This window comes from Lepidochelys olivacea (genome assembly GCF_965140295.1).
Source record: "Lepidochelys olivacea isolate rLepOli2 genome assembly, chromosome: 14".
Taxonomy (NCBI): Eukaryota; Metazoa; Chordata; order Testudines; family Cheloniidae; genus Lepidochelys; species Lepidochelys olivacea.
In genome coordinates, this window is record NC_140424.1 from 25,374,251 (window position 1) to 25,389,610 (window position 15,360).

The 15,360-nt window shown below is 47.0% G+C and overlaps 1 protein-coding gene across 1 annotated transcript in view; it reads right to left on the bottom strand.

Moving 5' to 3' along the window:
* Window positions 1-15,360, bottom strand: part of DNAH9 (dynein axonemal heavy chain 9) — a 387,812-nt gene that overhangs the window by 248,955 nt on the left and 123,497 nt on the right. The window contains exons 37-38 of the mRNA XM_084647504.1: window positions 10,461-10,634; window positions 8,854-9,061 (exon numbers count right to left, since the gene is read on the bottom strand). Of these exons, the coding sequence (XP_084503630.1) occupies window positions 8,854-9,061; window positions 10,461-10,634 (382 nt within the window). The remainder of the gene's footprint in view (window positions 1-8,853; window positions 9,062-10,460; window positions 10,635-15,360) is intronic.

The window sequence follows — 15,360 nt, forward strand, 5'->3', positions numbered from 1 at the left end:
ACACAGAGGAGGAAGAGACAGTAGCTTGACTTCCAGGTCCCCAGATTGCTTGACAAGCCTGGCCCCAAGACTTTGGGGGATGTTGAGCCATGGTCTGCCCACTAGGCCTGTTGGCCCCTAAGTGCACCACAGTACACATGGCCAGTCCTTCTGAGGTACGGTGGCCAGGTACCCAGTTTTCGACCAGAAAGTCCAGTTGTAAAAGGGACCTGACCATGTCCGGTCAGACCTACTGCCCGGACACCCAAAGTCCGGTTACTGCCGGCAGGGAGGTGCCGAGTCATCACCCGCGCCAGCCCCTACTTAGCCAGACCACCTCCTGCCTGCATCGGGCAGCTGTAGCTCCCAGCCACGGCTCTGCAGGCAAGTCCCTCCTGACCTGGGCAGAGGTGGGGGAGAGAGGGGAAGAGCAGCGAGCGATGGGGGGAGGGAGAAAGAGGAGCAAACAGGAGCGGGACCCAGGGGACAGATCAGGAGAGGTTCAGGCACTCCTGCTGGAGTGTCCAGGTTTTAAATGTTACAAAGTTGGCAACCCTATTCTGGGGAGATGATGTAGCCAAAAAACTCTACTGTACCACAGTCAAACTGTCCTACAGGCAGTGTTGGTGAAGCCTCTCTAAGACTCTCTGTACGTTTTGGTGGTGCTGTGTTCGGCCATTTATAAAAATAAGGGTGTCATTGAGACGGATAATAATGAACTGATCTAGCATGTCCTGAAAAATGTCATTGATAAAATGCTGGAAGGTCATGGGAGAATTACACAGACCGAACAGATTGTCCAGGTATTCAAAGCATCCGTACTGGTTGCGGGAGACGTTTTTCCTCTCATCTCTTTTTCTCACCTACATCAGGTTAAAGAATACAGAAATATCTACATTCGTAAAAAACCGGGCAGAGCGTAATTGGTTTAGGAGTTCAAGAATGAGGGGAAATAGGTAACTTTTCTGAACCGTCACCTTGTTGTGGGCCCAGTACACAACGCAGGGCCTCAGGGAACCATCCTACTTTTTAACAAAGAAGATTGTGGCTGCTGTTGTAGAGGTGGATGGCCAGATAAACCCCTTTTGCAGATTTTCCCCCGTGGAGCATAGATGTGGCTAAAGGGGACTTGAGTGCCAGCCGGAAGGTGAATTAGGCAGTTGTATTTATGGGGCAGGGGCACAGTGTCCATGGTTCCCTTGTTGATTATGTCTGCATGGTGATGGTACTTGCGAGGTATTTCGGCAGCAGTCAGTGGGATGGTTGGGAGTGTGCCAAGCTCCCGTCGGCCCATTCCCTTGCAGGAGGGGTTCCTCGGATGAGGACACGAGCGCCAGAGGACACCCTTTCTCTCTTGGCCTTGGGAAGGCAGAATTGTTGGCATTGCGAGCAAAAAAGTGTACTGTCCCCCTGATTCAGGGGTCATGGGCAGCAAGCCAGGACATTCCCATGATGACTGGAGAGTGGGGGACACAAATCAACATAAACTGAAGGGTCTCCCAGTGTCGGTGGAGGGTAACCATCTGATGGGTGACCAGACCTGAGGCCAGAAGCAACCAATCAGTGGTTTCTCCCAGATCCAGGGAATTCTTACACACGGTAGGGATCCCATAGGCCTTAGCCACATCCTGGTCCATAAAATTGCCTGAGACTCCTAAGTCAACCAGAACCTCCAGGGGCACTGCTGGGCTTATCAGGAGTAGGAGCTGCAACAAGAGTGGGTTTGCAGTTGCTGCTGTCTCGACAGAGGTGCATGGAGGTCAAGAGTCTCTATAGGAGGAAAGGGACCAGCCTGGACCCTCTTATCGGGGCTGGGGATTGGCATTTTCCAACCCCAGTCAGACACAGTCCTGAGGTTTGACATCAGTGTTTCTCAGCCTCAGACAGGCATGGGCAGGCCTGGCCATTCTGCATGGGTTCTGGGTCCTGGATTGCTGTGCGTGGTTGAGGGGCTGGGCCACATTTATGGAGCTGTGCCAGTTCTTCGTGAATTTCATAACGCAGTCCAAGTTGAAACTGATGCTTCTGCACAGCCTCATTCCACTCAGTGTCCAAGGAGAGGTGACAGAATTCAGCTGCTGATCCATCTCCTTGCTGTAGCGTTTGTAGCATGGCTTCAGCAGTTCAGGTATGGTGTGGATCACCAAAGATAACTGGCATGGCCTGAATGAACTGTGCCAGCTGGCCCAGGAGGGGCTAGACTGTTCCAAGCAGTGGGAGGCCCAAGCCAAGGCTTCTCCAGTGAACAGACTAATAATAAGCTCTACTTGGGCCTGGAGTGTGGGGAATGACGAGGGTATAGCAGGAAAGGGAGCCAGCACTGGTTTAGGAAACCTCAGAACTGACTTTGAGCACCATTACATAAGACTAAGAAAAGGAGTACTTCTGGCACCTTAGAGACTAACCAATTTATTTGAGCATGAGCTTTCATGAGCTACAGCTCACTTCATCGGATGCATACCGTGGAAACTGCAGCAGACATTATATACACACAGAGATCATGAAACAATACCTCCTCCCACCCCACTCTCCTGGTGGTAATAGCTTATCTAAAGTGATCATCAAGTTGGGCCATTTCCAGCACAAATCCAGGTTTTCTCACCCTCAAACCCCCCCCCCCCCCCCACACACACACACAAACTCACTCTCTGGCTGGTAATAGCCCATCCAAAGTGACAACTCTCTTCACAATGTGCATGATAATCAAGGTGGGCTGTTTCCTGCACAAATCCAGGTTCTCTCACCCCCTCACCCCCCCTCCCAAAAACCACACACACAAACTCACTCTCCTGCTGGTAATAGCTCATCCAAAGTGGCCACTCTCCCTACAGTGTGCATGGTAATCAAGGTGGGCCATGTCCAGCACAAATCCAGGCTCTCTCACACACACCCCCTTTTTTTTTTCCCCCGGGGACACACACAGACACACAAACTCACTCTCCTGCTGGCAATAGCTCATCCAAACTGACCACTCTCCAAGTTTAAATCCAAGTTTAACCAGAATGTCTGGGGGCGGGGGGGGGTAGGAAAAAACAAGGGGAAATAGGCTACCTTGCATAATGACTTAGCCACTCCCAGTCTCTATTTAAGCCTAAATTAATAGTATCCAATTTGCAAATGAATTCCAATTCAGCAGTTTCTCGCTGGAGTCTGGATTTGAAGTTTTTTTGTTTTAAGATAGCGACCTTGATGTCTGTGATTGCGTGACCAGAGAGATTGAAGTGTTCTCCGACTGGTTTATGAATGTTATAATTCTTGATATCTGATTTGTGTCCATTTATTCTTTTATGTAGAGACTGTCCAGTTTGACCAATGTAAATGGCAGAGGGGCATTGCTGGCACATGATGGCATATATCACATTGGTGGATTTGTGCTGGAAATGGCCCACCTTGATTATCATGCACATTGTAGGGAAAGTGGTTACTTTGGATGAGCTATTACCAGCAGGAGAGTGAGTTTGTGTGTGTGGTTTTTGGAGGGGGGTGAGAGAACCTGGATTTGTGCAGGAAACAGCCCACCTTGATTATCATGCACATTGTGAAGAGAGTTGTCACTTTGGATGGGCTATTACCAGCCAGAGAGTGAGTTTGTGTGTGTGTGGGGGGGGGGGGGTTTGAGGGTGAGAAAACCTGGATTTGTGCTGGAAATGGCCCAACTTGATGATCACTTTAGATAAGCTATTACCAGCAGGACAGTGGGGTGGGAGGAGGTATTGTTTCATGATCTCTGTGTGTATATAATGTCTGCTGCAGTTTCCATGGTATGCATCCGATGAAGTGAGCTGTAGCTCACGAAAGCTCATGCTCAAATAAATTGGTTAGTCTCTAAGGTGCCACAACTACTCCTTTTCTTTTTGCGAATACAGACTAACACGGCTGTTACTCTGAAACCTGTCATTATGAAAGGCACTGCATTTAGCCGTATGGAGTGGAAATCTATCAACTGCATGAAAAAACTTGTACAGATACAGACAGACATCATCTTCCTTTCCAAATGCAAACAGATGGACATCGTATCAAAAGGACTGAAGGTAAAAAATCCATTACAATCTACATACCACACAGACTATGCTGACAGCTTGTGCCACACGCTCTCAAAGAAACTGCGGAATCACCTGATCAACATCCTCTACAGCAAACAGGGAAAGATTAAGAATGAGCTCTCAAAAATGGATACTCTCATAAAAAACCAACCTTCCACACAAACTTCCTCGTGGCTGGATTTTACTAAAACTAGACAAGCCATTTACAACGCACACTTTGCTTCTCTACAAAAGAAAAAGGACACTAAACTTTCTAAACTACTACATGCTACAAGGGGCCACAGCAATGGTTCCCTCAACCCACCTAGCAATATTGTTAACCTATCCAACTATACTCTCAGCCCAGCAGAAGCAGCTGTCCTATCTCGGGGCCTCTCCTTCTGCCCCTCCACCCCCACGAACATGATACAGTTCTGTGGTGACCTAGAATCCTATTTTCGACGTCTTCGACTCAAGGAATATTTCCAAAATACCTCTGAACAACATACTAATCCACAGAGGTCTCCCTACCAACACTACAAAAAGAAGGATTCTAGGTGGACTCCTCCTGAAGGTTGAAACAGCAGACTGGACTTCTACATAGAGTGCTTCCGCCGACGTGCACGGGCTGAAATTGTGGAGAAGCAGCATCACTTGCCCCATAACCTCAGCCATGCGGAACGCAATGCCATCCACAGCCTCAGAAACAACTCTGACATCATAATCAAAAAGTCTGACAAAGGAGGTGCTGTTGTCATCATGAATAGGTCGGAATATGAACAAGAGGCTGCTCGGCAGCTCTCCAACACCACTTTCTACAAGCCATTACCCTATGATCCCACTGAGAGTTACCAAAAGCAACTACAGCATTTGCTCAAGAAACTTCCTGAAAACGCACAAGATCAAATCCGCACAGACACACCCCTGGAACCCCGACCTGGGATATTCTATCTACTACCCAAGATCCATAAATCTGGAAATCCTGGGCGCCCCATCATCTCAGGCATTGGCACCCTGACAGCAGGATTCTCTGGCTATGTAGACTCCCTTCTTAGGCCCTACGCTACCAGCACTCCCAGCTACCTTCGAGACACCACTGACTTCCTGAGGAAACTTCAATCCATCGGCGATCTTCCTGATAATACCAACCTGGCCACTATGGATGTAGAAGCCCTCTACACCAACATTCCACAAAAAGATGGACTACAAGCCATCAAGAACACTATCCCCGATAATGTCACAGCTAACCTGGTGGCTGAACTTTGTGACTTTGTCCTTATCCATAACTATTTTACATTTGGGGACAATGTATACCTTCAGATCAGCGTACCCGCATGGCCCCACAGTATGCCAACATTTTTATGGCTGATTTAGAACAACGCTTCCTCAGCTCTCGTCCCCTAAAGCCCCTACTCTACTTGTGTTATATTGATGACATCTTCATCATCTGGACCCATGGAAAAGAAGCCCTTGAGGAATTCCACCATGATTTCAACAACTTCCATCCCACCATCAACCTCAGCCTGGTCCAGTCCACACAAGAGATCCACTTCCTGGACACTACAGTGCTAATAAACAATGGTCACATAAACACCAACCTATACCGGAAACCTACTGACCGCTATTCCTACCTACATGCCTCCAGCTTTCACCCTGACCACACCACACGATCCATCGTCTACAGCCAAGCTCTGCGATACAACCGCATTTGCTCCAACCCCTCAGACAGAGACAAACACCTACAAGATCTCTGTCAAGCTTTCTTACAACTACAATACCCACCTGCGGAAGTGAAGAAACAGATTGATAGAGCCAGAAGAGTTCCCAGAAGTCACCTACTACAGGACAGGCCTAACAAAGAAAATAACAGAACGCCACTAGCCGTCACCTTCAGCCCCCAACTAAAACCCCTCCAACGCATTATTAAGGATCTACAACCTATCCTAAAGGATGACCCAACACTCTCACAAATCTTGGGAGACAGGCCAGTCCTCGCCTACAGACAGCCCCGCAACCTGAAGCAAATACTCACCAACAACCACATACCACACAACAGAACCACTAACCCAGGAACTTATCCTTGCAACAAAGTCCGTTGCCAACTGTGCCCACATATCTATTCAGGGGACACCATCACAGGGCCTAATAACATCAGCCACACTATCAGAGGCTCGTTCACCTGCACATCCACCAATGTGATATATGCCATCATGTGCCAGCAATGCCCCTCTGCCATTTACATTGGTCAAACTGGACAGTCTCTACGTAAAAGAATAAATGGACACAAATCAGATGTCAGGAATTATAACGTTCATAAACCAGTCGGAGAACACTTCAATCTCTCTGGTCACTCGATTACAGACCTAAAAGTTGTAATTCTTCAACAAAAAACATCAAAAACAGACTCCAAGGAGAGACTGCTGATCACAATCACAGACATGAAGGTCGCTATCTTAAAACAAAAAAACTTCAAATCCAGACTCCAGCGAGAAACTGCTGAATTGGAATTCATTTGCAAATTGGATACTATTAATTTAGGCTTAAATAGAGACTGGGAGTGGCTAAGTCATTATGCAAGGTAGCCTATTTCCCCTTGTTTTTTCCTACCCCCCGCCCCGCCCCCAGACATTCTGGTTAAACTTGGATTTAAACTTGGAGAGTGGTCAGTTTGGATGAGCTGTTGCCAGCAGGAGAGTGAGTTTGTGTGTCTGTGTGTCCCCCCGGGGGGAAAAAAAAGGGGGGGGGGTGAGAAAGCCTGGATTTGTGCTGGACATGGCCCACCTTGATTACCATGCACATTGTAGGGAGAGTGGCCACTTTGGATGAGCTATTACCAGCAAGAGAGTGAGTTTGTGTGTGTATGGGGTGGTGGGGTGAGAAAACCTGGATTTGTGCTGGAAATGGCCCACCTTGATTATCATGCACATTGTAGGGAGAGTGGTTACTTTGGATGAGCTATTACCAGCAGGAGAGTGAGTTTGTGTGTGTGGTTTTTGGAGGGGGGTGAGAGAACCTGGATTTGTGCAGGAAACAGCCCACCTTGATTATCATGCACATTGTGAAGAGAGTTGTCACTTTGGATGGGCTATTACCAGCCAGAGAGTGAGTTTGTGTGTGTGTGTGGGGGGGGGGGGGTTTGAGGGTGAGAAAACCTGGATTTGTGCTGGAAATGGCCCAACTTGATGATCACTTTAGATAAGCTATTACCAGCAGGACAGTGGGGTGGGAGGAGGTATTGTTTCATGATCTCTGTGTGTATACAATGTCTGCTGCAGTTTCCACGGTATGCATCAGATGAAGTGAGCTGTAGCTCACGAAAGCTCATGCTCAAATAAATTGGTTAGTTTCTAAGGTGCCACAGGTACTCCTTTTCTTTTTGTGAATACAGACTAACACAGCTGTTACTCTGAAACCTAACATTACATAAGACTGGGACTTTTCAGCTTGGAAAAGAGATGACTAAAACGATATGAGAGAGGTCTATAAAATCTTGATTGGTGTGGAGAAAGTAAAGAAGGAAGTCTTATTTACTCCTTCTCATAACACAAGAACAGACTAACACGGCTGCTACTCTGAAACAAGAACTAGGGATCACCCAACGAAGCTAATAGGCAGCAGGTTTAAAACAAATAAAAGGAAGTATTTTTTCACACATTGCGCAGTCAACCTGTGGAACTCATTGCCAGAGGATGTTGTGAAGGCCAAGACTATTACAATATTCAAAAAAGAACTGGATAAGTTCATGGAGGATAGGTCCATCACGGCTATTAGCCAGGATGTGCCGGGATGGTGTCCCTAGACTCTGTTTGCCAGAAGCTGGGAATGAGTGACAGGGGATGGATCACTCGATGATTACCTGTTCTGTTCACTCCCTCTGGAGCATCTGGCATTGGCCACTGTTAGAAGACAGGATAGTGGGCTAGGTGGACCTTTGGTCTGACCCAATATGGCCGTTCTTATGTTCTTATGTCTGGGAGTGAGACCTTTGGTCCCCAGAAAGCCAGAGCCAAGGTCCCTGGTGACGATCTGTGTTCTGCATCTGCAGGATGGACACCTCCAAGTTCTGTATGGCCCCACCCATTCCTGAGTGGGGTCTATGCCAGTGAGGTGGGCCCCTACCCTTTGTATTGGGCTGCTCAAACCATAGCCAACCAGGCCTAGTGACTGAAATGAGAGTTCAGCCTATTGGTTAGAGCTGGGTCCAGGGGGGCAGAGTCCAGGAACAAGCTGGGGGTCAGTATCGGAGGGACAGAAGCCAAATGCCAGAGCAGGAGGGTTCACCAGAATCATAGGCTGGAGCCCGACCAATAATCGAAGCCAGAAGTCAGAAGCTGGAGGGAAACAGAGGCTAGAGCTGAAGTGGGCAGTAGGTGGAGCAGAAGCAGGTTCAGAAATGAGGCTGGGGCAGGGAATGGAAGCAGTCGGGAGCGGGACTGGAAGCAAGGGTTGCAAGCAGGAGCAGGGCAACCACAGCAGCAGTCGTGGTACACGTTGAGCAGCTGCTGATCTGCTGCGGGTGCCAGTTTTATGAGCAGGGCTGTGGCTACTCTGTCAGTTCCAAGGCAGTGCAGCTGGGCTTCCTGGTTGCCCAGCAGTGCAATTAGTTAAAGAAGCAGGCCAGGAGCTGGTCTGGCCCCTGACAGGATTTCACCAGGTATCTTTCTGGAGGATTTAGAGTCCACGATTCCCTCTGAGGCAGTTATATAATAAATCCAGATACAGCTTGCCAACAGCACATACGCTGGGGTTTCCAGCCACCCATAACCCCCAGCAAATTCCATTATACGCACCAGAGGGAGAAATCATCCCTCATCCCCTATCCCCAAGGACTCCTAACCTTCTGCCGCTTTACCTTGCAGCATGGCGGAGCTGGTGTAGTAGTTGAAAGGCACATTCTTCACCATGTACTCATCGGCATCTAGCGAGGAGAGTTTGTCTCCTACGAGCACAGATTTCCCAGTGCCAGCATTTCCCACTAGCATGACTGGCCTCCTTCGCTCCAGGAGCCTATCAATGAAGTATCGCACTCGGATGGTTTCACTGGTGGGCACCAGACAAGCCTAAGGGGAGAATGATGGGAACGTGCTATGAGCCACAGTGCACCCCCTTTCAGCTATGCTCACATGGGGTGGGGGAATACTGATCCAGCTGGATAGACCTCTGCCTGACAGTAAATTAGATTATCTACACCAGCTAAAGTCTTCAGTAACTAACTAGTTGTCTGGTAGCATCTGCGTATCCTCAGTAAAACATATCTCCCTAGGGCTGGTTAAAATTTTTCCACAACAACTGTTTTTTGATGGAAAATTGGGGTTTTGACCAAGCAAAATTTTTCACCAGAAGTGTCGGTTACTCACAAAAAACAATGTTTTTTTGTCAAAAAATACAAACATTCCAAAACTGATTTTTTTTCAGCTATCAGCCAACAACCAAAATATTTCAGTGCCAGCACGGTGCTTCTTGCGTGTTGCAGTCAAGTTGTCCCCATTCTCCTTTATGGGCCAGCCTCCCCAGCCAGACTTCATGTCCCATGATGCACTATGAGCACAACTCCCATGATGCACCATCTCCCTTCACCACGAAAAGACAGGTGTATCATGGTAAATATAGGCCAACCAGAGAGCCCAGCCTATGATGGAAAGTGTGAACATGAGGCACCCAAACGACAACTCCCATGAGGCACCAGGGCAGCATTTCAGAATCAAAATATTTGGGTTTTCAGAACTTAAATATTTTCTTTTTAATTACCTGATTTTTTTACAAAAAATTGAGTTTTTCCATGGAAAATTCTCCATTTTCTGACCAGCTCTAATTATCCCCTACAGTGCTGAAAAACTGGTGGTGAATTTGCTACCCTTTGCTGGTTGAAATCAGACATGTGTGCATTCTGCTCTGCTGCCATTCACTAGATGGAATCAGACCACTGCGTCCCACCTGTGAATGTGCCTTGCATATTAAAGAACCGAATCAGTCATTAAAATAAGACCTTGGTTTGCTTGCAGAGAGCAAGTGTGATTTCTCTCTTCTCCACGCTACCCCTTCTGGTTTAACTGGTGCCCTACTTTACATTTCAGACAGGAGTTATCAGGACAATAGACTGGCACTGCGGAGATGCGTGCAGCTTGAGAGTGGATATCTCACTGGTAATTGAGATGGCACTATGTTTTGCACACAGCTTTGATTCAGTCCATGGATGTTTGTCATTGCCCCATTCATCAATCATATTCCAATGCACTGTAACAAGAGTACTACTTTCTTAATGAACCTTGTCTTCATAATCAAACCCAGGTCACTTAATCACTTTACAGTGAATGTTTGTGTCTTAGGTGGAACGTCACCATTACAAACAAACCTTCATTTTCTCATGCCCGTACTAATGAATCTTATTCTACAGAGACAAAGCACACACCGCACACATCTATGTATTCTTTTGTGGCAATGAAACAAAGATTCACGTACCTGTAATGGCATTTCAGGATCAAATTCAAACTTGGGGATGAGTTTGGACCAAGGTTCAAACTTTTTTGTTTCTGGATCAATGTAAAAGTCGAAGACAGTTCCCTGAGAAGGAAACTTGATGGTCTTGAACTCAGTCACCCACCACTTACTGAATTCTACTCGGTAGTCTACAAGCTGCAAGACAAAATGGAAAGCAAAGATGTTAACCTGCAGAAAATCTCTAGTGATTTAAAAGGTTATCTACACCATGTCCCCAACCAGTTTGGAACCATCCCCTGCAGTACATTCCCCTGGGCTCTGCCCTGACCATTCACTCAGGACACTATTCCACAGCCTAATAGTACTTACTGTCAGGAGCTTTTTCCTGATGTTAAAACTAATCTTAATTTAATCTCATTACTCCTATTTATATCCTTTCTCATGATGGCCATTTTAGATATGCCTTAGATTAGATAGAGAGATCCATCTGGCAGAATTAATTACATGTCTCAGATTAACCAGGCCAATGAATTGATCTGGAGTATGTACATGCCTCCAATAGTAGTTGTGGATGGCTTTCATGTCCCCACCTCCAGCCATGGTGAGCCAAGGCATGCAGATTAAAGTTCTTCTTCAAAAATCACAACAGCCCATTTACTTTTAATTTCTGGATTCTTTCCCTGTCACAGCTCTCCTGTATTGAGAAGCCCAGACTGAATGAAGTATTCCAAGTGCAATTGCAACAGACTTCTAGAAAGGGACCATCACCTTTAAGTTCTGATATCTTTGCATTAACCTTTATTTGCTGCTATACTACATCGGAAGCACATATCGAATTTGGTCTCTGCTATCTTCCCTACGTTTCTTTCCCACTCATATCCCACACCATCCACTAGTCCTCACAGTGACTGTGAAATCTGGGGGAAGGAAAGAGAGCGATTGGACTGTGCACTCAGGGATCTAAGTTTAGTTGTCTGCTCTTCCACAGATTCACAGGTGACCTTGGGCAAGACACTTAATCTTTCTGAGTCTGTTCCCCATCTGTACAATGGAGATATTAGCCCTTCTCTTCCTCACAAGGGTGTAGTGAGAAGTTCATTAATGCTTGGGCTGCATTCAGAGACTATGATGATGAAAGACCATGTAAGTAGTGAATGAAACATTACAGCTTGCCCAGATTCTCAGTGAATTTCTCATAAGGCTTATTTTTCCCCACATCCATTCGCTGTGCCCTCTTGTCCAATACAGCAAGTCAGCTGGAACTGCCAACTCACTTCATGTATGCCGCTAAAGCTCCAGAAGAAAGCCAGGATTGTCACTAACTGCTTTATTTCAACTGGTGCCCTTTGAGAAAGGCTCCATGGGGCTTTGCTATCCTGAAGCAGCCACCCCCTTAACAGCAGACCAGAGTATTTTTAAAACACACCATTATTATCCAGGATTCTGCAGTCTGGTGCTGCTCACAGAGGCAAAATCACTAATTCCTCATTTCCCTGTTGCTATAATTCCTCAGCAGTGGCTGTAGTAGCCTTCAACGGGGGTGGAAGTGAATCACTGCTAAAAGCTTTCTCACTAGGGCGCCCTCACCACTGCACAGGAGAGCTGCTTCCAGCTGCAGTCCAATCCAAATTTGAGCTGCTTCCTTAATAAAACCCCACATGGAATTTTACTAATTTCAGAGCCTTTACCTTGAAATGGAAAATCTATCAACTGTTTTCCTACAGGGAGCCCACTCCCTTCCAGTGAGCACATCAGAGTGGAAAGGCTTTAAGATTGTTTATCCTGACATTTCTGCAACGAAAGGTCAGAGTGAAGGGCACCGTCAATGGAGAGCAATAGACAGATTTTATATTGGATCATTTTTCACCTGGTTCTTGTTCAGCCTGCTGTACCCTTGGCTTCCCTACTCTGACATTTACAGAGAAGCAAAGGAAGAAGCACGGCCAGCATCAAAAGCAAAATCTTAGGGAGAGATTCTGTGGCTGCAGAGGACTTCTACTGCACCTGGTGCAATCTGCTAAAACACACCCTCCCAACCACATGTTCCGCACACACTGAAGGTGTGTCCACACCACCACTGGGAGGTGTGATTGCAGCACGCGTAGACATTCCAGCTAGCTGGGAACTAGCTAGGCCAAGGTAGGCCTAGGTCCCGGGTAGGCCCTGGGCAGGGCTAGCCCCTGCAGCTTCCCAAGCTTTACAGCTTTACTAGCTCAAAGCTAGCTCGGATATGTCTACATGTGCTGCAGTCACACCTCCCAGTGGCAGCCTACGCATACCCTGAGTAGTGCTTAGGGGAGCTGGGACGCATCGTTGCTTCACTAGTAGAGGTACCCATTGAACAAGCTGCAGTGGTGGGAACTAAATGTGGGGAGACTTGGAGACCATACAATTCCAAGGAGCACGAACACTACTAATCACTTAGGAAGTTTGGGGTAATGTTTCTTTAGACCCTGATGTGCTAGGACTGGGCCTTTTGGCAACAAGGGACACAGGAAAGGAGCCTGCACCTGAGCACCTTGGCTGGGATGAAGCTTTCTGAGTCAAAGGGATCCAGCTATGGAACAAATGTCAGCAGAGTATTTCCTTGGCTGTAGGTTCATCTAGTCAGAAGCAAATTTTGTGCAGATGAACCAAGGCACAGTAGCAGCTCTAACACTTTCCATTGATCCCTAGACCAGGCACCGCATCGAGACACAGCTCAGCTGTCCTCTCCCTGCCCCAGGGGGCCACTTCTCTGGGTGAGATGCATGACTTCTCTGCTGAGATTGCCAGAAAAAGGGCCAATCAGTGTCCAACTGGAAGTGGACACTGTTCAATAGAAAGGAGACAGAGCACCACCTGATCTCACCAAGGGCACTGGTTAGCCACCGGAGGGAACAGCCACGGGTCACTACTGATTTCAGAGTAACAGCCGTGTTAGTCTGTATTCGCAAAAAGAAAAGGAGTACTTGTGGCACCTTAGAGACTAACCAATTTATTTGAGCATGAGCTTTCGTGAGCTACAGCTCACTTCATCGGATGCATGTCACTACTGAGGCTAACATGAACTGGATCCAAGCCTGGGATAGAGAGGTGAACTAATTACGCTGGTGGTGTCAGACATTGATATTGTCATCAGGACACCCTAAACCCCAGCTTTTAGTCACTCATAACGTTGCAAACTGTTTCCCTTTTTCTCTGAAATGACCCATGTTAGGATATAGATATTCAGGCCTGTCTGTAAAGGCCTATACTCTAAGAATTTAGGTGTATTCTTATCACTTGGCTAGTGATAGAGGTATAAAAGAAAGAATCAAAACTACTGTCTGCCAGTGTAAGGGCCTTCTCTTACTGTGACAGTTTGTGGCCCTGTGCTTAGGCTCAGGCCTTTGGCTAAGCAGCAGAGGCAGCCATAAGCTGGGAAGCGAACGGTCACATCCTCACATTCCAAACTAGTCACATTGAAATAAGGTGCTATTGGGCTGTTAGGCACTATCAGGACAGGATTGTATTCCTATCACCTCCAGAGAAAGGGAAGTGCCTAGAAAATGTAAAAGGAAACTTAGTTTGATAGCATCCTGTCTGGCAAGAACTCACTTATCAATAGCTGGGATGTGAAATCCTCACTTCTGTATTGTTTTGTCATTATAGTTCCCACTTTGCTGTTGTTTGTCTGTATAATCTCTGTCTGGTTCTGTGATTGTTCCTGTCTGCTGTATAATTAATTTTGCTGGGTGTAAACTAATTGAGGTGGTGGGATATAATTGGTTACATAATCATGTTACAATATGTTAGGATTGGTTAGTTAAATTTCAGGAAAATGATTGGTTAAGGTATAGCTAAGCAGAACTCAAGTTTTACTATATAATCTGTAGTCAATGAGGAAGTGACTGGGTGTGGGTGGGGGTGGGCATGTGGGTGTGTGTGATGGGAACAGGGAATGGGGGTAAGAAAATTGGAATCAGGTTTTGCTAAAGGGGGAAATGGGAACAGGGAATGGGAGTAAGGAAGTTGGAATCATGTTTGGCTAAGGGGTGGAATGGGAACAGGGACACAGGTGTAAGGCTCTGTGGTGTCAGAGCTGGGAAGGAGATACTAAGGAAGGAAACTGGAATCATGCTTGCTGGAAGTTCACCCCAATAAACATCGAATTGTTTGCACCTTTGGACTTCGGGTATTGTTGCTCTCTGTTCATGCGAGAAGGACCAGGGAAGTAAGTGGGTGAAGGAATAAGCCCCCTAACAACCCACAACCAGTCTCTTCCCAAGGGTGAATATTTCTAGTAAGAAAAAATGGATTTGGCTCTTCCTGTGCATGAGGAGTATGACAGAACCATAGACTTCCCCCTTCATCAGAGCCCTCCTGGAAGAGCCCAACAGCTAACATAGCTGGGGTGGAAAGCGGAAACTTGGCACAGGGAGAAAAGCTTGAGAGCGTGCCAAGGAAAACGGAGCTTGTTTTAATGGATGACTGGATCAAGCCCCAGCTACACCAGAGAACACATTTTGATCTAAGAATTCCTGTGACAGCTGCACTGCTCTGTGGCAACACAGATCACAGGATGAATCCCAGGAGAGCGGGAGGCAAAGCGCTGTGGGTTGAAAGGATTGGGCAACTCCCCAAAGAGATAAGGCCAATCCAGAGTCTGACCAGCTTTAGGAAATTCTGCAAAACCCTGCTCTTTGAAAAAAAGGCTTTTCCACCATAAAACAACACATACACACACAGTCACCACCCTTTGACCTCCAAAGCCCAATACTGAACCTCTCCTTCCACCCCCCAAACGACAACACTGACCCCCCCCTTTCACCCACTAAACCCCAACACTGACTCCACTTCTACCTCCAAGCCCAACCACTGACCCCCCAACCCAATCAACCCCAACACTCACTGCCCTTCTACCCAAACTGCACCCTCCTCAAAAAACTCACCCTACCCC